The 23,808-nt window shown below is 48.9% G+C and overlaps 1 protein-coding gene across 1 annotated transcript; it reads left to right on the top strand.

Annotated features, from left to right (window-relative positions):
- Positions 1-6,279: 6,279 nt before the first annotated feature.
- Positions 6,280-7,813, top strand: LOC137836996 (uncharacterized). Its single transcript, XM_068645811.1, has 2 exons — positions 6,280-6,403; positions 6,603-7,813. Exons 1-2 carry the CDS (start codon positions 6,280-6,282, stop codon positions 7,811-7,813), a joined length of 1,335 nt encoding a protein of 444 aa, XP_068501912.1.
- The last annotated feature ends 15,995 nt before the right edge of the window (positions 7,814-23,808 follow it).

The following is a 23,808-nucleotide window of genomic DNA, read 5'->3' as shown; positions in this document are numbered from 1 at the left end:
ATGTGTTGGGGATCGTTGTCTCTAAGATCGCCTGTGAGAACGGCGTTGAGAATTCTCTTGGTGGGGTGACAGTGATATGATTCCAATAGCACAATATGAATGATTCTTGACATTCTTAGGAATCATCTTGAGTTGGATATGACATAGGCACTTTAAGATAGAAATGGATCAAGGTTCTATGATCAAGAACTCACCAAGACTAGTACCAAAACCCAAACTCATATGGAAGTTCCATGTATTGTCAAATTGAACCGAACAAAATGAGTGAAAAGGCAAAGGAACCGAACAAACAAGCTAGAAAATGAAGAAGAAGCAAAGATGATCGGTAGAAAAAGAAAAGAACCGAAGCACAACACAAAGGAATAGAAAAATGTCGAACTGAAAATCAAAGGAAGCAAGCTAAGACATGAACATGAAAAGAGAAGGAAGGAAGGAGAAGAGAAAGCTCATGAAGATGGAGGAATGTTTGGATGATCACGCCACTTAGAGGATGGTGACTCCAAGATGAGTGTGCAAGCCGCCACTTGAGGTAACCATGGAACTCTCAAGATAAGACTAGTGAGGAAGGCACAAAGCTCTCCAATGCTCTCTCAAAAATTGAGTATAGTTTCTCTAATCAAAATTCGAATCTGAATTGTACAAGCTAAGCACCTTTATTTATAGCCTAGAGGTGCTGAAAAATAGGTGGGAAATTTCAAATAAAACTCATTTGAAATTCCCACAAAAAACAAGTCACATGGGAGGTGTGACCTTTTTCTACTATGACACCTCCTAAAAACTACACCTACACCACTCTCCTAAGTCACATGGACAATGTGACTTTATTTTACATTTTCACACTCCTTTATTTAATAACCATTCCTCCTAAAACTATACAAGAGTATTTCAAAGCTTGGCCTTGCCCCTCATGGGATGGACTTGGGCTCTTTGGGCTTTGGCCTTCTTGGGCTTGGGCTTGGGCTTTGGGCTTGGGCCTCATCTTTATTTTATGTCTTCTTTTAATTTTGAGAAGACTAGAAGGAAGAACTTCAATATGAGGGTGGATGTCCTCTTCCTCCATTAATAAAAGCCTCCTTTATTTGATTCTCATCAGACAGTCTCAGGCTCGTCTACGTCGCGCCACCCGCGGCGTAGCTCCTCGTTGGTGCGGTGAAGCTCATCGTTTCTCGCCTGAGATGCTGCGAGATCCGCTTGCATGCACTCTTGCTCCGCTTTCGATGCTGCCATTGCTTCTTGCAATCCCTGCATCATACCCATGAGTTGCTGCATGGTCATCTCTTCACTCCTAGCGCGTGCAGGTCTCATTTTCGCGGTTTCTGGAAACCTTCCTGACTATCGTGCAACTTGAGAACTGGAACTGGTGAACTGTACTTGTGGTGGGACTAATGTTTTAAAACGGCCCCACGGTGGACGCCAAATGTTCCCGCCGGTTGACCGGGATCGTCTTTGCGCGTGACCTGTCCTCGCGAGCTAGGGCGCCTTCGTTCTTCTCCATCTGTGAGTACCTGAAAAGAAGTGGACAAAGGGGCGCCCTCGCGGCCGTTTGCACTCCGACGATCAAGTCAGCTAGTGAGAAACATCAAAAGTGACACACCTCCGTATCGGAACACCGAGAAGGGATGCTCAGAAGGTGGTCGAAAATACTGAGTAACTAATACTGTGTTCCCTAATTGTCTGTGTAAACTGTGAGAATTAGGAAAAACCCGGATCCCGTTTCAAACGTCCCCAGGCCCCTTTTTAAACACCTCCCGCATTTAAAGCGCATTAAAGCGCATTGAAAGTGTATAAAAACATGCCTTGAAACGTTCGAAACTTAACTGAATTAACGCGTACCTTAGCGAACTTTTAGGAAAGCCTTGATGTTTTCAGTGCTTATTGCCACGTGTTCTTCTGACTTGATCGCTGCTCTACGCAAAGGGCCTCACAGCGCCGTAACCCAACTTAGGGTTATTCCATTGTGTGAGTCCCTTTTCCTCGAAGTGCCTCTGGCGCAGGGGTGACTCCCTGGGTGCCAACTCATGCGCCCCAGCCTCTAGTCATTCGCCCTGGGAGTGTATCTTCTTTACTCTCACACCATGCACCTGGCTCGCCCCTAGGTTTGGCCCTCTCATGGGTCGTATCTACCCCAAGGGTCTCCCTGAGGTGGCGTGGGTACTTCACGAGTCAGGGTACTCCCCACTGGTACTAGAACTATGGCCTTGAAGCCACCTTTCTCTTCTCTTTGTTACTGCTTTGAGTTGTCGAGGCCTGAGGCCTCCTTGTGTTGTCGCCCCCTCCATGGTCTTTCCTACCCATGAGCATCAGGGGGGTAACACCGTCGATGCCTTAGCTTGGCGACGCCTTAACCTGGTGACGCCTTCTCTTGGCGACGCTTGCTCTTGGCGACGCCTTCTCTTGGCGACACCTTCCTTGGCGACGCCTTCTCTTGGCGACGCCTTAACGAGGCGACGCCTCGAGCGGTCAATCTGTTGACTTTCTTTCTTGGGTTCCTTGAGGGGTCCCACCATACGTTGACTTTGGTCAACGCCCTGGGACGGTACAAGAGGTTATTATGTTTTTAGCAATGCAATCAAATTTGGCCTTCTTGCTTTCAGAATCAGTCCATTGAGACCAAGGCTTTTCAATGGAAGATCCATCTTTTTCAAATTTTGGGACAAAAGGACCATTTTCAATTGCATCCCAAATACCTTTCTCAAGTGATTCCACAAAGATTTTCATTCTGACTTTCCAAAATTGGTAGTTCAAACCACAAAACAGAGGTGGTCTGTTGATTGAAGCACCTTCCCCAAAAGGTAGTCTATCAGCCTTTAAAAAACAGTTTTAGGATCACACTTGAATAAATTTCAAGAATCAAGCTCTTGATGCTTATTGTTAGAATGTATGGCTTTAAACTAGGGGGGATGAATGGTTTAAAGAGGGTTTTCGCAAACTTTTAAGCCAAGAATGAAATTACTTCGAGAAACACTTGAATCAGAATTCAGTTTGCCAAAACACAAAGCAAAAAAGCACAGCACCACAAAAACAATCGGTTGTTTCGCAGAAACAAACTGTTGTTTATACCAGTTCACAAATATAAAAACTGAATTTAAAGAGATTTAAGGATAGAGAGAATGCACACAGAGGTTTATACTGGTTCACTCTAAACCCAGAGCTACATCCAGTTCCTGCGAAGTACCTTTGTCACGTGGGTTGACTTTTTGGGTGCCAACTCATGCGCCCCAATCACTAGTCACTCGCCCTGGGGGTGTATCTACCTTTCTCTCGTATCATGCACGTGGTTCTCCCCTGGTTATGGCCCTCTCATGGGTCGTATCTGTCCCAGGGTCTCACAGCAGTGGCGTGGATACTTCACGAGTCAGGTTTACCTCCTACTGGTACTAGAACTTATGGCCTTGAAGCCATCTTTCTCTTGTCCTTGCTACTGTTCTGAACTGTCGAGGCCCGATGTCTCTCTTGGGAGATGTCTTTAGGCGACGTCACGAGCGGTCGACCTGTTGACTTCTCTTCCTTGGTCCCTTGAGGGGTCCCACCATGTGTTGACTTTGACTTTTGGTCAACGCCCGGGAACAAGACGGTACACAAGCCCCCCAGTCTTGAGCTGACACTTGTTTCAGCGAAAAGACTAAGGCCTTGTCCATTATCCACGTGGCATTCTTGTCTTTACTGAATTCACACGCTTGAACTTCCTCGCCCGAACCCCGGACAGCTTCAACTGAGTTTATTGGGGAATCAGGCGATGTGCTTCTTGCGGCGATGACGCCAACCCGGCGACAACCGATTATGTATACTGCAGAGCGCCACTTCTATAAACGGTGACTATTTTGTCTTCTCGACCACCCGCCTTTCTCTCGTCCACGTCATCACACTTGATGACCTGATCGGTACACAAGAAGTTGAAATTTCAGCGACCTACGTGGCCTTGCGCGCTAATGCCCACACTGTTTACTGATTTGACATTTCACCAACCTTTTCGATCGTTCGACACGTGGACTTATTAACGACCATTATTCATTGTCGTTTGCGCTTCTCGCAATGTTCGAAACTCTTAAACACTTCGTGCCACTTCACTGTTTCATTATCTTCTTCCTTACTCCAAACTTTCGGAATGCTTTAGCGAACGCTTCGACTCCTTCAATCACCATCTTACTGAACGCTCTTCTGATCATCACAAGGTAACCTTTTATCACTCCTACTGATATTTGCAGCATTCTTAATCGGTTTGCATCATCCATTAACTGTCTCGAGCATACGTTGTGGGATGTTCTTCTTTGCTTCGCTTTTTTTCTGCATTTAGGTTTTCTCTTCTCTGCGAGCCCCCCTTGTTCATGCTGTTTTCTTGTTCGTTTTTCAATCGAGTCATTCTTTTTATCAACCTTCCACTCTTCCCTTTTTCATCTTCTTTTCGTCTTCTTTGCAGTTTTCCTGATGGCTCGTACAAGAATCACACCAAACCCCCCTGCCTCTTCTCGAAACCCTCCTCCAAAAACACGTTGAATCCCTTCATCAGGAAATCCTTCCTCATCTCATAACCCTCCTAGGGATCCCAGCGTCCCTTCAAGCCGGGCTGAGAGACCTGCACCCTCTCGACCTGACCAATTGCGACAAACCCCTCCACACACCTGTGCCACCGCACGCCTCACCCTTGACTATAAACTACTATACCCGTGGGCCACTCCAGCCTTGTTAAGTGAGACCTCCTTTATCAACACTGAAGCAGATGTTCTTCGTCTGAAGAGAGGAGACAAGGTCCACCTTTCCTTTAGTAAGGAACATGATGACAAGGTGGTCGTTTGACCTTGTCTTCCTGGGGAGCCTATCTGTACTGATAATGAGGGGAACAACGGTCACCCCTTCTGCTTCGTCTACGCCACCGTATTCTAGAAGGTCAAGCTCAGACTCCCCTTTACTCGCTTTGAGAGGGAGCTTCTGACTGAGCTCGACATCGCCCCTGCCCAGCTGCATCCCAATAGCTGGGTGTTCGTCAGGGCATTCCAAATCATCTGCGCACATCTAGGCAACCCAGCTTCTGTAGACGTATTCCTATTTCTGTTCGAGGCCAAGAAGCCATGGGATCGTCTGTGGGTGATCCTTAATGGGATCGCTGGGAGATCCATCCTGATGTGATTCCACTAGCCATATAGAGAATGATTCTTGACATTCTTAGGAATCACCTTGAGCTGGACATTATTGAGGCACTTTTCTTAGAGTTGGATCATTGTTCTAAGACAAAACTCACCAAAAACTAGTACCAAATCCCAAACTCATTTGGATGTTCCACATATTGTCAAATTGAATCAACAAAGAGAGGTAAAATTAAAACACACCGAACAGAAAAGGATGATAAGCAAACTGAACCGAACAAAGTGAAATTAAAAGGCAAAGAACAGAAAAAAATAGGTGCTGGAAAACAAGAACAGCCGAACCAAAACAACAAGACAACAAGCTAGAACTAGAATTAACAAAGAAGAAAGGAAGGAGAGAAGAATTGCTCATGAAGATGGATGAATGATGGATGATCTCGCCACTAGAAGTGTGGATGCTCTTAGATGAGAGTGTTGCCGCCACTTGAGGACACCATGGATCCTTCAAGATAAGACTAGAGAAGAAGGCTCAAAAGCTCTCCAAATGCTCACTCCAATTTTGAGTATAGTTTCTTTAGATAAATTCAAATATGAATTTTACAAAGAGAGCACCTCTATTTATAGCCTAAGGTGCTGAAAATGCAAGCTAAAACAATTCAAATTTCCCTCCTAAAGCAAGCTAAAACCGGCGCCTATTTCAAGTCATGAGGAAGGTGTGACTCCTTCCTTCACTTTGGCACCTCCTATTCTATTTCTACACCTATCTACTAACACCCCCCCCCCCCCCCCCCCTAAGACTCCTAACTAAAGACTAAAAGATGCTTTAAGCATGTTTCCCTCTAAGCACCTTCAACTAAAGAAATTACAAAAAGAGAAAATAAATGTCCTCTAGCTCCTAAAGCTTTAAACATGCTTCTTGTAAGCCTTTGAGGTGGACTTTGACCTCCATGGGCGTCTTCTATTTGTGCCTCCACCTCTTCTTGATCTTGTTGATTGGCCTCTATGTTCTCTTGATCTTGATCTCCATCACATCCTATCAATCTTCCAACAATCCTACAAAGACTGGAAGGGCAAGTTTGTCCGTGTGTGTTGCAACGATCGGGACCCTACCCTTCTCGATGGATTCCCCTTGTACTGGGTGAACAAGGGGAAGAAGGAGTCCCAGGACAACTTTCGGAGGGCGAGGAGTCCATAGAAAATGGGGGAGCTTGACAGGGACTTGTGCAACTTCTGGAAAGAAGTTTCCTCCTCCAACATCACTTTGGCCACCCTCTCCATCATCAACTTCGAATTCGTTGAAAGCCAACTGGACTTTCACATAGGTCTGTCCTCCCTTCTTCTCCAACTTTCTCTTTCTGTATTTAGTCCACTATACTCTTTATCAAATTTGTTTGCAATATACCGATCTGTATTCATTCTTGGTCGTTTGATTCGTGCATTAGTGTTCCCTTTGCTTGCTTTCCCATGCATTATTAATTGCTTGAACTGGAATGATTTGCAAACATTGATCTCTTTGTGCAGATACAATGTTGGGGAAGGAGCACATGGCTAGGCTACGCTCTATAGTTAAACGTCATGAGCTAGCGGCGGGCTCTCAAACCGTTCCAAATTCAGTTGCGGAAGCTGCTGCTGCCTTGGGCAAGTCTCCCCAAGTGGGCTCACCCCTTCCTACCACCCTTCCTGCCCCTGAGAGGAAAAAACTACCACTAAAAGGTGCCAAGAGGAAGACTCCCATGGTGGTATCGGACGAAGAAAAGGACGAGAGCATTGAGGATGGGCTTGTTTGCAAAAGGAAGAGAGCGGCCACAACTGAGCCACCAGCGATTGAAAGCTCGAGCCCAAATTATGCAGAAAACCCCCCCAGCGCCTCCACACCCTTTGAGAGCGTTGGGGATGCTCTTCCATCAAACACTTCAGCTGCTGAGGGCGCTCAATCATCCCCCCAACCTGCACTGGAACCAACCATCTCACCACCATGCCCTGATGCTCCCCTTGCCATCCAAGCCTACGAGGGTGGTGGTGAGAACCAACCTTCAACACCTCCTCCAACCTCAGCTCGTCCAACCCCCGTTGAAGAAGTCTTGAAGGCCCACGCCGCTCACCTTAGCGCCATAACTGCTGAGTGCATGGAGAAATGTCTTCACAAGATGATGGGCGAGGCTCTAAGGGACTCCTTGAGCCAATATGAGTTCGACATCTGCGCTCAACGGGAGGAAGCTAGCACTGCGAGGGCCCAAGTCCAGAAGCTTAAATGCGACATAACAATGAAAGGACTGGAGTTTTCACGGCTGGAGAACGCCATGAGGGACGAGCTGCGGAGTGAGCATAAAGGTAGCGCTGAGCTACGCCAAAAGCTTAATGCTAAACTCATAGAGCCCGTCGAACTTGAGAGCAAGCTCGTGCCTCAAAGGGAAAAGATAGCTGACTTGGATGGGGCCCTCCAGGCTAGCAAGGCCCATACGACTAAACTCGAGGCCAGGTCAATCGAGAGGGAGGATCTGCTGGGCAAAGTTGAAGCTGACAGAGACCAAAAAGCTAAGGAGCTGAGCGAGAGAGATAAGGAGTTGAGCGAGTCTGCAGCGAAGCTTGCCCAAGCACTTGAGGAGAACGAAAAGCTAAAGAGACAAATTGAAGAACTCGACCTCAGCACCGCAAACGTTCTGACTTCAGCGTTTGGTGCGGCCTTGGAGCAGTTCGCTTGCCTCAGTTCTCGATTTGCCACGAAGTGGTAGATGGCAAGATTGTATCTTCAGATTAACATTTCCATTTGCCACTTTGCTTTGAAACATTATGAAAAACTTATACATTCATCCTTTATTTATGTGTAATGAGTCTATTTGTAATGACTTCCTCTTTATCCGACTGCTTTAATACATATAAATATGCACATGGTTTCGCCTTTATCTGTCGCGTAATCATCTGATATAACTGGCTAACCTTTGCTTTAAGCAAATCAACTTAACACCAACTGGTGCTTAATTATGTGAGAATCAACTTAACTTGAACAAACGGTTAGTCTATAGTAATAACATTTGACACGAAATCACTTACTGAGAAATAGGCGTGTGTTATACTTAGTACCTGAAATCTCGTTTGCCTGATCTGCTAAGTGACATGTGTATTTCTAGGTGACCGCCTAAAAGTTTGCTGGCTTGGTTCTGCACTGAGGACTTTCAAACTTGCCTCAATTTGCCTAAGCAAAGAGGTCTTGTAATTTGTTCTTGCCTGAACTCGCTTAAGGCGAGGAGAACTTTCTCTGGTGCCTCAACCTTGCTCAGGGGTTACATCTCCTCTTCCTCCAGATGCACTGAGGACTTGCAATCTATTCTTGCCTGAACTCATTCGAAGGTGAGGAGGACTTTCTCTGGTGCCTCAACCTTGCTCAGGGGTTACATCTCCTCTTCCCCCGGATGCACTGAGGACTTGCAATCTGTTCTTGCCTGAACTCACTCGAAGGTGAGGAGGACTTTCTCTAGTGCCTCAACCTTGCTCAGGGGTTACATCTCCTCTTCCCCCGGATGCACTGAGGACTTGCAATCTGTTCTTGCCTGAACTCACTCGAAGGTGAGGAGGACTTTCTCTAGTGCCTCGACTTTGCCCAGGGGTTACATCACCTCTTCCCCCGGATGAACTGAGGACTTTCAAACTTGCCTCAATTTACCTAAGCAAAGAGGTCTTGTAATTTGTTCTTGCCTGAACTCGCTCAAGGCGAGGAGGACTTTCTCTGGTGCCTCAACCTTGCTCAGGGGTTACATCTCCTCTTCCCCCGGATGCACTGAGGACTTGCAATCTGTTCTTGCCTGAACTCACTCGAAGGTGAGGAGGACTTTCTCTGGTGCCTCAACCTTGCTCAGGGGTTACATCTCCTCTTCCCCCGGATGCACTGAGGACTTGCAATCTGTTCTTGCCTGAACTCACTCGAAGGTGAGGAGGACTTTCTCTAGTGCCTCAGCTTTGCCCAGGGGTTACATCTCCTCTTCCCCCGGATGCACTAAGGACTTTCAAACTTGCCTCAATTTGCCTAAGCAAAGAGGTCTTGTAATCTGTTCTTGCCTGAACTCGCTCAAGGCGAGGAGGACTTTCTCTGGTGCCTGAACCTTGCTCAGGGGTTACATCTCCTTTTCCCCTGGATGCACTGAGGACTTGCAATTTGTTCTTGCCTGAACTCACTCGAGGGTGAGGAGGACTTTCCCTGGTGCCTCAACCTTGCTCAGGGGTTACATCTCCTCTTCCTCCGGATGCACTGAGGACTTGCAATCTGTTCTTGCCTGAACTCACTCGAGGGTGAGGAGGACTTTCTCTGGTGCTTCAACCTTGCTCAGGGGTTACATCTCCTCTTCCCCCGAATGCACTGAGGACTTTCAAACTTTCCTCAATTTACCTGAGCAAAGAGGTCTTGTAATCTGTTCTCGCCTACACTCGCTCACGGCGAGGAGGACTAAAAACTTCATACTTGTGCCTCCGATCGACAGATGGCAATGAGGACTTAAAACTTTGTACTGAATGCATGTGATCTGAATTTGTCCTAAATTTCACAAGGACGACAAAGTCTCCTTCCAAAAACTTAAAAACGATAAACATGCAAACTTAATAAACTTGGATACTTTGATAAACTTCGAAACTTTCTTTATTGGGTGACCTCGTTAAAAAACCCTCCTTAGGGAAAAAGAGTGCCCCCTTGAAAAACTGTTTTAGCTTAAACATCTCAGACTATTCGAGTTAATTGCTACTTACAATACTTTAACTGTAATAAAACTTGAGATGGGTGGCGTTCCAAGTGCGAGGAATCGCCCCTCCTTCCAGTGATTCCAAGCGGTAGGCACCGTTCCCGAGTGCTTCGGTTATTCTAAACGGTCCTGTCCATTTGGGTGACAATTTGTTCTTCATCTCGTATCGGTGGGCCTTCCCCATCACCAGGTCGCCATCTCTGAATTGCCTCGGCCTTGTCCCAGAGTTGTACTTGCGTTCAACTCTTCTCTTTACTGCTTCAGCCTTCACCCTTGCTTCCTCCCTGACTTCATCCAGCAAATCCAAGTTCATTCTCCTTTCTGCATTTGAGTCTTCCGCCACGAAGTTCTAGAATCTCGGCGAGCTTTCCTGGATTTCGACTAGGATCATCGCATCGCACCCATACACCAAGCTAAACGGGGTTTCATGGGTTCCCGATTGCTCAGTGGTGTGATATGCCCATATTATGCGGGGAACTTCCTCAGCCCAAGACCCCTTGGCCTTCTCTAATCTCCCCTTCAAACCTCTCAGCAAAACCCGATTAGCTGACTCCACTTGCCCATTCGTTTGTGGATGCTCCACAGAAGCGAACACCTGTTGTGTTCCAATATCCTCGCATAGCTTCTTCAACAGGTGACTTGCAAACTGAGTCCCATTATCTGATACCAAACGCTTGGGCACACCAAAACAAAACACAATATTCTTACACATAAAACTCTGAATCTTGTGTGCGGTGATCTGGGCTACTGGTTCTGCTTCAATCCACTTCGTGAAGTACTCGATCGCGCCAACCAAATACTTCATTTGCCTGATCGCCAATGGGAAGGGTCCCAGAATATCGATTCCCCACGTATGGAACGGCCAGGGGCTGTGGATTAACTTTAGCTCTTCCGGGGGCGCCTTGTGCCAATCGGCGTGCTGCTGGCATTGCTTGCAATGCTGAGCATATCTCTTGCAATCTTCCCTCATTGTTGGCCAATAATAACCTGCACGGATAGTTCTCGTTGCCAAAGCTCGACCTCTAATGTGACTCCCACAAATCCCTTCATGGAGCTCGGCCATAATTCTCGTGCACTTCTCTCCATGCACACATACTAAAAGAGGGTGTGTAAACCCAAACCTGTACAACTTGCCATCGATGAGGGTGAACTTGCTGGAGTTCTTCTTCACCTTTCTAGCCTCCGTCGGGTCCATTGGGAGTACGCCATCTGCCATGTAGCGCCGGTATGGTGTTATCCATGTATCTGGCTCGTGGCAGATGGCGTCATCTTCGTCTTTCCCGCTGGATGCGCTCTAACTCTCGGTGTCCTCAAAGTCTCCTGAGTTAAAGATTTATGACCCCTCGCTGTCCCTTCTATTGACTTGCAAACTTGAAGAACCTGGTGGTCTGCTACGAATGCTCGAGGTGTCTTCAGGGTTTCTTGTATAACGGTCCTCTGTCTGCCCCCCTTGCCCGAACTGGCGAGATTGGCTAGCAAGTCAGCTCGGGCGTTTTGCCCCCTTGGCACATGCACCACTTCGAACAAAACGAAAGACCTCCTCAACTCCTGCACATACTCCAGGTAAGCCGCCATCTACGGATCTTTGGCCTGGAACCCACCGGTTACCTGGCCCATGACCAACAATGAATCACTCTTGGCTATCAGCACCTTTGCTCCCATCTCCTTTGCCAACAAGATACCAGCGATCAAAGCCTCATACTCCGCCTGATTATTGCTGGCTTTAAAGGCAAACCTCAGAGATTGCTTTATCAACACGTTGTTGGGTCCTTCCAGAATAACCCCAGCCCCACTACCCAGCTAGTTAGAGGACCCATCCACCGAGAGCACCCAGCGAAAACCATCTCCAGCGCTCTACACTGTTTCAGAAGACATCTCGACCACGAAGTTAGCAAAGATTTGCCCCTTGATCGGTTCTCGGGGCTCATACTTGATGTCGAACTCCGACAACTCCACCGCCCATTTTACCATTCTCCCACCTACATCTGGTTTCTTCCGAACTTTCTGAATGGGTAAGTCGGTCATTACCAATACTGTAAAGCTCTGGAAGTAATGACGCAACCTCCTCGCCGAAAACACAACCTCTAGTGCCGCTTTCTCCAAGGCTTGATATCGCACTTCTGGGCCCTGCAACACCTTGCTAACAAAATAGATAGGTTTTTGGACTTGATCTTGATCCTGGACGAACACCGCACTCAGCGCCTTCTCAGTTATGGCGAAGTATAACCTGAGGGGCGTTCCCATTTGAGGTTTGCATAGAACCGGCGGGCTCGCCAAGTACTCCTTGAGCTTCACGAAAGCCTCTTCACACTCCCTCGTCCAGACAAACCTATTATTCCTTTTCAAAGCACTGGAAATACGGGTGGCCCTTCTCTCCACTAGTAGACACGAATCGCGACAGGGCGGCCATCCGACCTGTAAGCTACTGCACCTCCTTAACAGTAGCAGGGCTCCTCATCGTCAAGATGGCAGCACACTTATCAGGATTTGCTTCGATTCCTCTTTCAGTCAAGAGAAACCCTAAAAAATTCCCGCCTCCACGCCGAAAATGCACTTCTCGGGGTTAAGCTTCAGCTTGTACTTGGCTATCGTAACTGTTCCGGCCGGTTTACCTAGGTGTGTCTTTGTGCGCGACCTTGTCCGTCAACTAGGGACACCTTCCTTCTGGTAACCTGTGAGCACCTGCAAAGAAGTGGACAAATGGGCGCCCTAGCGGCCATTTGCACTCCGACGCTCAAGTCATCTAACAAGGAACACCAAAACTCTACACCTCCGTATCGGAGCACCGTGGATGGCTGTGTATTGTGTGTTGTTTCTGGTTGTGGCAAACGATCCTTCTCTAGTCCCTTGTGCGTAACCTCAAGGTTCGAAAAAACAACTAGAGTGTGTTCTGGGGAAAATTTGCCAAAAGTTCGATCCTTGCTTCGAACGCTCAAAAACCCTTTTAACGCCACCCTGCATTAAACACACCTTGAAGCACATTTAAGGCGCTTTAAGACGTATTTAACACGTTTCCTTAAAACTTAATGGGGGAATTTAAAGCGCTTTAAAGCATTTAAAGCATTAACTGAAAAACATACCTGATGAGGAAACATTTAACGTTTCCTCATTTACTTTCTTTGTTAACTTCTCGTTGACTTACGATCTTTCTCTGACTTGATTACTATCACGCATGGAGGGACCTCGTGGCGCCGTATCCCAATCTTAGGGACATTCCGTCGCGCGAGTTCCCTTCTTCTCGAAGTGCCGCTAGCGCAGGGGGTGACATTCTGGGTGCCAACTCATGCTCCCCAGGTTTTAGTCACTTACCCTGGGAGTGTATCTACCTTCCTCTCGCACGACGCCCCTGGTTCGTCCCTGGGCATGACCCTCTCTTGGGTCGTATCTATCCCAGGGGGCACCTTGAGGTTGCGTGGGCTTCACGAGTCGGGTTACTCCCTACTGGCGCTAGTACCATGGCCTTGAAGCCACCTTTCTCTTCACTTTATTACCGTTTCTAAGCTAGGCGGGCCCGAAGCCCCGTGGCGTCACTCCCTCCATGGTCTTTCCTACCCATGGGTATCGGGGAGTAACACTGCTGGTGGCTTGCTTGGCGACGCCTTGCCTTGGCGACGCCTTGTCTTGGCGACGCCTTATGTAGTCACTCTGTTGACTTCCTTTCCTTGGGGCCCTTCGTGTGGTCCCACCATATGTTGACCTTGGCCCCGACGTTGACTTTGACTTTGGTCAACGCCCGGGGACAGGACGGTATACAAGCCCCCCAGTCTTGAGCTGATGACTTGTCTTCAGCGAAAAGACTAAGGTGTCGCCCACGCCATCCACGTGGCACCCTGGTGACGTGTCATTCTTGCTGACGCGACATTCCCCGAACCATTGACGTGACATTCCCTAAGCAGTTGAAATGTTCTTAATGGTTGATGGGACATCCTCTAAATCGGAAAAAATAACGCTTTTTGGGTCACGCTTAATCGCTCGCCACGTGGCCCATCACGCGGTCATCATCCAAAGCCTCTTGCGCTCCCAGCGAGCGCCTAATCTTGCGACACGTGGCATCATCAAACGGTCACCATTTGTTGCCTCTTGCGCTCCACGTAACGTTTAAGTTACCCAAAACCCCTCACTCGAAGCCACTGTTTCATCCACACTCTTCGCATTCTGATGAGAATCAACTAAAGGTGGCTTTTTATAATGAAGAACAAGATCATTCGCCTTCACATTTAAAGTTTTTCTTGTTAATCTTTGCAAAAGATAAAGCCCAAGCCCAAGCCCAAGCCCAAGCCCAAGAAGGCCAAAGCCCACAAAAGCCCAAAGACCATCCCATGAAGGGCAAGGCCAAGTTTTAAATAAATATTGTTTAGAAAGGTGCTTAGAGGGAAACATTAGAAACCTCTATTGTTAAAGCATCTTTTAGTCTTTAGTTAAGAGTCTTAGGGGGGGTGTATTAGTAGATAGGTGTAGGAGTAAATAAGGAGGTGCCAAAGTGAGAGAAAGGATCACACCTTCCTCATGCCTTGTTTTAGGCGCAAATTCTAGAAGCTTTTTGGGAGGGAGTTTTTTTTGAATTTGTGTAGCTTACATTTCAGCACCTTAGGCTATAAATAGAGGTGCTCTCTTTGTAAAATTCAGATTTGAATTCATCTAAAGAAACTATACTCAAAATTGGAGTGAGCATTTGGAGAGCTTTTGAGCTTCTACTCTAGTCTTATCTTGAAGGACCATGGTTTCCTCAAGTGGCGGCTTCCACACTCATCTAGGAGCATCCATACTTCTAGTGGCGTGATCATCCAACCTATCTTCCATCTTCATGAGCATTCTCTTCTCCTTCCTTTCTTCTCTTTCAATTACTCTTGTTGTCTTGTGTTCTTGAGCATGTTTTGGTTCGGCTATTCCATTTTCCAGCACATGTATTCTGTTTTTGTTTTCAATTCCTTTTATGTTCGGTTCATAAGTGTTCTTGCATAATTCTGTTCGGTCAATTCATTTTATGTTTCCTTTGTTGATTCAATTTGACAATATTTGGTTCAACCAAATGAGTTTGGGAATTGGTACTTGTATTGGTGAGTTCTTGACTTAGAACCATGATCCAACTTCTAAGAAAGTGCCTCTATATTTTCCAGCTCAAGGTGATTCCTCAAAGTGTCAAGAATCTTGTTCTATGTGGCTATTGGAATCACATCACATTCTCGCACTGTTCACCTTCTTCGAGCTCTCTCTCTGCGATCTCCATTCTCTCCTTCGTACTTCCGCTCCTCACCTACTCTGATACTCAAAGGTACGGTTTTTTCCACCCCTGCTGACTCTCCCTCTTTACTGCATTACTGTGATGTATGGATGAATTTCCTGTGACTGTTTACTTTCTTGTATTCTCGTGTTGTTCTTGTGCCTCTTTGTTTCCCCTCATTCTTCTTTTTCTCGCGTGGGTAGTGTTTGCCTAGGGTTTCTCTTTTTTCCCCTTTTCCTTCCTCGAACCCCCTTTCGCTGAACCCTTTCTTTTTCCTCATTCTTCAGCTCTTGATCTGATGGCGCGAAACAAGGCTACTGCTACTCCACCACCCCCCAGGTCCAACTACAAGGAGGAGTACCGATGGGCCTCCGATGAACTCCTTGCGGAGTGCTCTACATTAGCCTCCGTCGAAGACGTTGAGGCCCACAGGGGGGACCCCACGCTCTACAATTTCAACGCCTTCCACAAAACCCACGACTCCCACATCTTCGTATGCCGTGTAAAGCCAGGGGAACCTATTTGTGTGGACGAAAGGGCTACTGGGGGAAGTCCGTTCTTCTTTTTCTACCAAATGGTATTCAAGCGAGTGGGTCCAAGGATTCCAGGATGAACGAGCTGGAGAGGGAAGTCCAGGAGCTCACCGGCGAGATGGCGGGCGTGTTCGACGAGGGCTTCCATGAGGCTCTGGTTCAAGCATCTTGCGATAACCCAGGGATTAATGTCTCGAACTGCGACCCTACCCACCACGTCGTCGATGGGAAAGTTGTGCCTCTTGAACTGGGCGATTGAATTGTGATCCTGTCGCCAACTCTAGCGTGGAGGGATTGCTTTGTCGCTTCCTTACCCCGCCCATGCAACTGTGCTATCTGCAAGAATGCTCTTAGAACCTTCTCCGGGAACTTCAAACGCAACCTACAAAACACACAGACGACGCCTCTAGCGGCCGTTTGCACTCCGACGCTCAAGTTAGGTCACAGAACCACCAACAAAAAATAATCTCACTCAATCTCTTTCTCTGTGTCTGTGCCTAACAGAATTCTGTTAAGCTATCCTCTGCGTGTGTCAGAATTCTGTTACGCTATTGTGCGAAAACGTACCACAATCAGTAAAGACGTGGGTGTCTGTGTTTTCTGTTGTCCCTTTCATGACGCGGAGTGCACCTTTATCTTGGTCGTGCCCCTCTCAGATGGTGACACGTGGAGGCATGCAACTCACATCTAACCGTACACGTGCCACTACCTGAAGGGCTCTAGCGCATCTCTTTGTGCGCCTAAGTTATTCCCTTGCGGAGTAACTTAGCGCGTTTCTTCCATCTGGGTGAATCGCACACTCCCAGGAGAACGCCAGGTGTGGCTGGACTAGGCACACTCACCAAGCATTGCTCTCTGCATACACGATTTCCCCTTCACGATGTCATACACGTAATGGGTTAAGAGAGTCACCAATCACTGACTGGTTTACTAACTCCCTCAGGCCACTCTCGTGCACGATTCTTCCGGCGAGCAGCTCCTCTTTCTCTGAGATATGATCATGCGAAATCCATGCGTAACGCTCTCGCTGGGAATCTCAGTCCCAGTTTAACTGCGTGTAACACGAAACCCCGATGACCATGCACCCGATGACTGATCGGTGCTCTATTGCTTCTCGCGTTCTCCCCCCGGGTGTTCATCTTGGAACTGATCTGTCGGTGGCCACTCGGTTACTGACCACCGATCACCGTATCGGGTGATCTCCTCCCTGATTTCTCTACCACCTGATCCACGTGTCACCCTGCGAGTGGTCCACGTGGTTATCTGCTGCTGATGTCATCGACTACCGATGACCGACCGGATCACAAGCCCCAGTCTCGAGCTGTGAACTCGTTCTCAGCGAAGAGACTAAGTGGTCGCGCCCTCGGTCCACGTGGCAAGTGGGGCCACATCACGTGCCACCTCACGTGTTGCCTTTTGACGTTATGACTTCCTCCCTTAATCTTGCGACACGTGGACGCATCAACGGTCAGCGTGGAGTGTCACTAATGCTTCCCTTATTCAAATAGGAGCGCGCCTTCACTGTTTCATATTCTTCTTCAATACTCCAACTCTCAGACTTGCTTCGAATCTCCTTTCTGCGCGCCCAACTTTCTTCAAGCTTTCTACCTCAAGACCTTCCGCGATCATCTAAAGGTATGACTTTTCTTCTTCCTTGTTCCATTTAGGTTCTTTTCACTGATTGCATTCACCTCTTTCACTACCATGCATTCATCTTCTCTGTTTTTCTTCTTCTCAACCCGCGCTAGGGTTTTTTGCGTTTCTCACTTCGCTTTCTACTTCTCCCTCTTCCTCTTCTTCGCCTGGACCTTTCTTTCTTCTTCCCTTCCTCTGTTTTTCACCGAACCATTCATCGTTCCCTCTTCTTCCGTTCATCTGACCTTTTGCTTTCCTCCATTGCAGTTATCTCGCAATGGCTCGCTTGAAGCAAATTGCTCGCATCCTCGCCTCATCCTTTGGTGCACAGCCTTCAGCAAGTGCACCAGCGTCACCTCCACCTGATGCAACTTCCTATCAGGACTACGCCAGGGTCTATGACTGGGCTCCCCTGGCATTGCTGGCCGAAACTTCCACTCAACTACCGAAAGGCCACCTCAAAACCCTTCTGAGGAACGACCCTGATGAGCCCTCCTGCGCCATCGACAGAGAGAATGATTTCAACGTTCGTATACGCATTCCTCCTCGAGGGATGCCAATCTGCGTGGACGATAGGGCTACCAATGGGGTGCCCTTCACCTTCATATACTTCGCCATCTTCAAAAAATTGAAGCTGCGCTTGCCCTTCACCTTCTTTGAGAAGGAGCTGATGATGGAGCTGAACGTCGCCCCTTGCCAACTCCACCCGAATGCCTGGGCTTTCATACGGGCATTCGAGATCCTCTACAACTACTTTGGGCATAACGCCTCTGTAGACGTCTTCCTACACTTTTTCGAGGCGAAGAACCCTGGGGATAGGTCTTGGGTCAGCCTGAATGGAGTTGCTGGACGAGTGATCTTGGGCCTGTACCAGCAATCGTTTAAAGATTGGAAGGGCAGGTTCTACATGATATCTGCTACCCAGCAAAGCCCAACGCTGCTCGAGGGGTTTCCCCTTTATTGGGTTCCTGGAGTCGAATTTAAGAAACCCCGGGGCCTTGAAGCCATGGCTCCCTACGAGCGCGAGCTGTGTAGGTTGCTCCTAGGGGAAAAATATAACTCGGCCCTTCTCATCAAACACGAGTTTGATGTGGTGTCTCTGAAGAAGTACATAGGTAGGCCCTTCTTCTTGCACCTCTTAGAATACTTGCACACTCTCATGCATACTTGCATAACATTTTATCCACTTGCATAATTATGCCATCTAACTCTTCTTTTTACCCTTGATGTAGACATGACTTCAGGGAAAGATAGGAGGAGGGCATTACTGGAGCTTGCCCGGACCAGGGGTGCCAAGGGGACTGGTTCTTCCTCCTCTACCACCGAGCCCATCGCAGCTCCCCCTCTCTCGGTCGCGCCAGCTGAAGGCCCCGAGCCAGAGAAGAAGAGAAGAAGGCTAGTAAAGGCCTTTCCCGCAACTGTGGCGGTCGCTGCTGCTCCTACCCCCTCAACCGAGGAGGAGAGTTCTGGCTCTCCTCTTATACATCGCAAGAGGAAACACCAAGAGGTTGGGGGGCTTCGTCTCTTAGGCCTGGGAAAATTGAAGTGGTGCAGATCGAGGAGGGTTCACCCCCACCTCCTCCTACTCAACCTGCCCCAGCACCAGCTTCCTCACCCTCCCCTCAGCGCCTACCATCTCCGACGCCTCAACTTCTGTCTCCAGCATCATTTCCACCCCCACCCCCAGCGGGCCAAGCTATTGGTCAACCCACTCCACCTGCTGGGAGTGATTCTGCCCACTCGGGGAGTTTCTCAAGATTGCCTGCATCACCACCACCGCCAACCTCTGCTGCTACTGCTGAAGGTGGTGAGGCCAGCTCGCAGCCAAGCAGCTCTGGTGCTAGCAATGAAAATTTCAGTCGAGTCATTGCCTTGGTTCGACATTTCATACGCAGCCGGGAGCTTCTCGAGTGGAGTGGGCAGGAGGTGGACATGCACTTGGCCAAGCAGATAGTGCTTTCCCTAGAGTTTTCCACCCAGCACCGCAAGCAACTGGTCCTGGAGAAGAGGATCAAGGAGCTTGAGCACGACAAGGAGTCACTGCAGAGTGACTTTGAGGCTTCCCAAGGGTCCGTAGACCTGATGAGGGATATGGTGGAAAAATCCAGGAAAGATTACCTATCGCAGGTCCAAGAGACCATCAAGACTGAGATCTTGATGGGGCAAGCTGTCAACACTCTGGACAGCGAAGTGGTGGAGCTAAGGAGCAAGGTAATCAACTTGGAGGCTGAGACTTCCTCCCTACGCCAACTGAACTCACAACTAGCGGGGTATCTCAAGTCTACCAAGGAGGAGGCCACTGATGGGGGGAAGAAACTTGAGAAGGCAGTGAAGGTTGAGCTTGCCGAAGCAAAGGGCAAACTGGGAGAAGCTGCCTCTTCCATTGCTTCCCTCACCACTGAGAAGAACGCCTTGGAGACTTCAAAGCGAAAGCTCGAAGTTGAGAACGCAGAACTTATGAACGTGGGTGCTGACGCCCTTGCTGATGGGTTCGAGTTGGCATTCGAGCAGATTCGTTGCGTTCTTCCAGACTTGGACCTTACGCAGTTCAGCATCTACCACGAAGTGGTAGATGGCAAGCTCATTCCTCCTTCTTGAGTTTTGATCCTGCCTGTTGACCGGAACGCTGGAGACTGCCTCGTCAAAGGATCGACGTGCGCACCGCTTCTCACCTCCGTTCCTCTCCGGGATCTACCTCAAGAACCTGCAAAGAAACAGTACGGTGCCGCTGCGGCCGATCGCACTCCAACGCTCAAGTCAGTGACGGTATCACCAAATACTAAGAGAACAAGAACCGTGCAAATCCTCTCTCACAGTCAGCTCTATCACTCGCAAGCGTAAAGTGTATGAACTGAACGCGCGTACCTCAGAAAGTTTGTTAGGAACTCTTATATACCTGGTAGCTTTCTCTCTCCTGGCAGTTACAGACTTGGACACGTGGCTCGCATCCAACTGTACACGTGCCATCATCTAGAGGCTCCCTGACTTGGCGCTGCTTCTACTCTCATTTTGGCTAAGTTACTTATGCATGGTACTGCCCAGTGCATAGCTAACCTGGGGAGTGCGATCTCTACTGGAACTGGCGAGTTAGGGGCCTTCATACGCCTTCCCTGTGGTCTCGCCGGCCGCCTTCATAATCTGCTTCTCCTTCATCTTCGGCGATGTGCTTGCTCTGGCGATCTCCAACGACTAGGTCGCCTGAATCTACACCTGGCGAGTTCATCTTTGAACCTGGCGATCGCCGACTCTGGTAAGCTGGAAATCGGAACACGCCAATATAACAACTGGCGACTACACGAGCCCCCCGACTTCCTTCCCTTCTGCCAACCTGGCGCCTTGTCAACACGCCTATACTGTAGGAGGATGCCACGTCATCACACCCGACCACCAGGGCGGTACACAAGCCCCCCAGTCTTAAGCGAAGACTTGTCTAGCGAAAAGACTGAAAGAGCCTTCGTTAACACCGATCTACGTGGCACTGACGCAGAATTCCAAGCGGTTGTACCTTCTGCGGCTCTGACGCTCCACCAAACCCTTCACTCATCGCTCGACACGTGGCTTCATCAACGGCTCTCTTCATTTGCCGTTTGCGCTTCCTAAAACCATTTCGAAAAAACCCTTAAACCCATTTTCACTCAGCACTGTTTCATCACTTTCCCTCGTATTCACGAACGCTCCAACTTCTTTTTGCGAAAACTCTCAACGCTCTTCAACGCTCTAGATCACCATCTTCTTCCATCGTCTTCCTGATCCTCGAAAGGTACCTACTTTCCTTCATCTGCTGGGTTTTCTTGCATTTTCACCGATTCGCATCATCCTGTAACTGCCTGGTGCATACGCTGTGGGTTGTTTTTCCATTTCTCCTTCTGCGTAACTTAGGGCTTCGTCAATCGTCGCAACGAACCTACATTCGTTCGTTCTTCACCTTCCTTCTATGATCGAGTCAGCCTCTGTAACCCCCTGATCGTTTTTCCTTTCTTCTTCCTTTGCAGCTGCTATCATGACTCGCACAAAGATTACCCCGAACCCTCCTCCTTCAGCACGAAACCTTCCTTCATAAGCACACGACCCAACACAAGTTCGTGGCGCTTCATCTTCGCAGGCTGAGAGGCCTGCGTCTTCCCAACCTGTCCTGGCCCAGGCGACTCCACTTAACGCTGGAGGAGCCCCCGTTCCCCTGCCCGACCTCACAACTTTGTATCCCTGGGCCAACTCGACCCTTCTGAGGGAGACATCGTCGGTGAACATCGCGGCAGCAGTTTTGCGGCTGACTAAGGGGGACGAGATCCATCAATCGTTTCACAAGGAGCACGACGAGAAGATGATGGTGCTGCCTTGCCCCGCCGATCTGCCTGTGTGTGCTGATGACAAAGTAAGCGCCGACGGGCCCTTCTGCTTTGTCTATACGACTCTATTCAAGAAGGTCAGGCTCAGGTTCCCTTTCACCCGATTCGAGAGGGAACTTCTGACCGAGCTCAACATTGCTGCCGCCCAGCTCCACCCCAACAGCTGGGCGTTTGTTCGAGCTTTTCAAGTAATGTGCGACCACCTGGGGTTGCCCGCGTCGGTGGACGTGTTCTTATTCCTTTTCGAAGCCAAGCACCCAGGAGAGCGCCTGTGGGTCAGCTTGAACGCAATTGCTGGGAGGTCCATCTTTACCATCTTCCAGCAATCGTACAAAGACTGGAAGGGGAAGTTCATCCAAGTACGTGCGAACGACAAGGACGCCTCCCTTCTCGATGGCTTCCCCTTGTACTGGGTGGACAAGGGGAAAAAGGAGTCCAAGAGCTGCTTCAGGAGGCCCAGAAGTCCTGATAGCATGGGAGCATTGGACAGAGACCTCTGTCTTTTCTGGAAGAGGGTGGCGGACGCCAATATAACATTCCTTACCACCACCTTGATATCCTTCGAGTTCTATGAAGATCAGCTAGAAATTCAAATAGGTTAGGACATTCAAACTATTGCTTCGATACTGCTTCTGTTTAACTGTTTCTGGGCGTCTTGTGCGTTATGCACAAGACTTTGGTTTTACCTTTCCTGCACACACCATCCGCTATGCTGTTTATTACCTCATACTTATCTTTTTTCTTCTTTGAGTTAACCCATGCGCTTTCGTTCCATGCAGACAACATGTTGGGCAGAGGCATGCTCGCCGAATTGAAGGCGCTCGCCCGAAACCATGGATTGGCGACGGGCTCGCAAACAGTGCCTAACTCGGCGGTTGAGAAGGCCATCGTCCATGGGCGATCACCGCCTAAGGAACCCGCCCAACGCAAAAAATTGGTCCTTAAGAGACCCAAAAGGAAGGCCCCTCAAGTCGTCCATGAGGAGGAAGAAGAGGATGACGAGGTCACCGAGGACGGCCTCGTTACGAAGAGGAAGAGGGTGGCACCTTCTCAGCCCAACTTCCCTTGGCTTTCTCAAGCCTTCTCTTCAAACCTCTCAACAACACCCGATTAGCTGACTCCACCTGGCCATTTGTCTGAGGGTGCTCGACGGATGCAAACACTTGTTGAATTCCAACCCCTTCACAAAGCTTCTTCAACAGGTGGCTTGCAAACTGCGTCCCATTATCTGACACCAGGCGTTTAGGCACTCCAAACCGGCACACGATGTTCTTCCATACAAAACCTTCGATCTTATGTGCGGTGATCTGGGCCACTGGTTCTGCTTCAATCCACTTGGTGAAATACTCAATCGCCACCACCAAGTACTTCATCTGCCTGATCGCCAGCGGGAAAGGTCCCAGGATGTCGATTCCCCAAGTATGAAACGGCCAAGGGCTATAGATCGACTTCAACTCCTCGGGAGGTGCCTTATGCCAATCGGCGTGCTGCTGGCATTGTTTACAACATTGGGCATATTTCTTGCAATCTTCTCTCATGGATGGCCAGTAGTAGCCTGCACGGAGAGTCCTCGCGGCCAGAGCTCGACCCCCGACGTGGCTTCCGCATATACCTTCGTGGAGCTCTGCCATGATTCTCGTGCACTTCTCGCCGTGTATACATTCCAGGAGTGGGTGAGTGAATCCAAACCTGTACAGATCGCCATCAATCAATGTGTACTTGCTGGAATTTTTCTTTACCTTCCTAGCTTCTGTTGGATCCAGCGGGAGGAGGCCATCTGCCAGGCACCGCTTGTACTGTGTTATCCAAGTGTCTGGCTCATGGGTGGCGCAGACCTGCATCACATTCCCCTTCTCTCCTCGACACGCTCTAATTCTCGGCGATCTCAGAGTTTCTTGCGTCAAGGACTTATGGCTTCTCGCTGCTCTCTCCGTCGACTTGCTTATTTGAAGGACCAGGTGATCTGCTACAAATACCCTTGGCGTCTTCAGAGTTTCTTGAATCACCGTCCTCTGCCTACCCCCCTTGCCTGAGCTGGCGAGCTTAGCAAGCAAGTCAGCTCGGGCATTCTGCTCTCTGGGCACATGTACTACTTCAAAGGAGGCAAAGGAACTCTTCAATTCCTGCACATACGCCAAGTAAGCCGCCATTTGTGGATCTTTAGCCTGGAACTCGCCTGTTACTTGCCCCGTGACTAGCAGCGAGTCACTCTTAGCCATCAGCACCCTAGCTCCCATCTCCTTGGCCAGCAAAATTCCGGCGATC

The sequence above is a fragment of the Phaseolus vulgaris genome, chromosome 11 (genome assembly GCF_000499845.2).
Source record: "Phaseolus vulgaris cultivar G19833 chromosome 11, P. vulgaris v2.0, whole genome shotgun sequence".
NCBI lineage: Eukaryota > Viridiplantae > Streptophyta > Magnoliopsida > Fabales > Fabaceae > Phaseolus > Phaseolus vulgaris.
The sequence above is the reverse complement of the archived record's forward strand: the minus strand, read 5'-3'. Positions and strand labels throughout refer to the sequence as shown.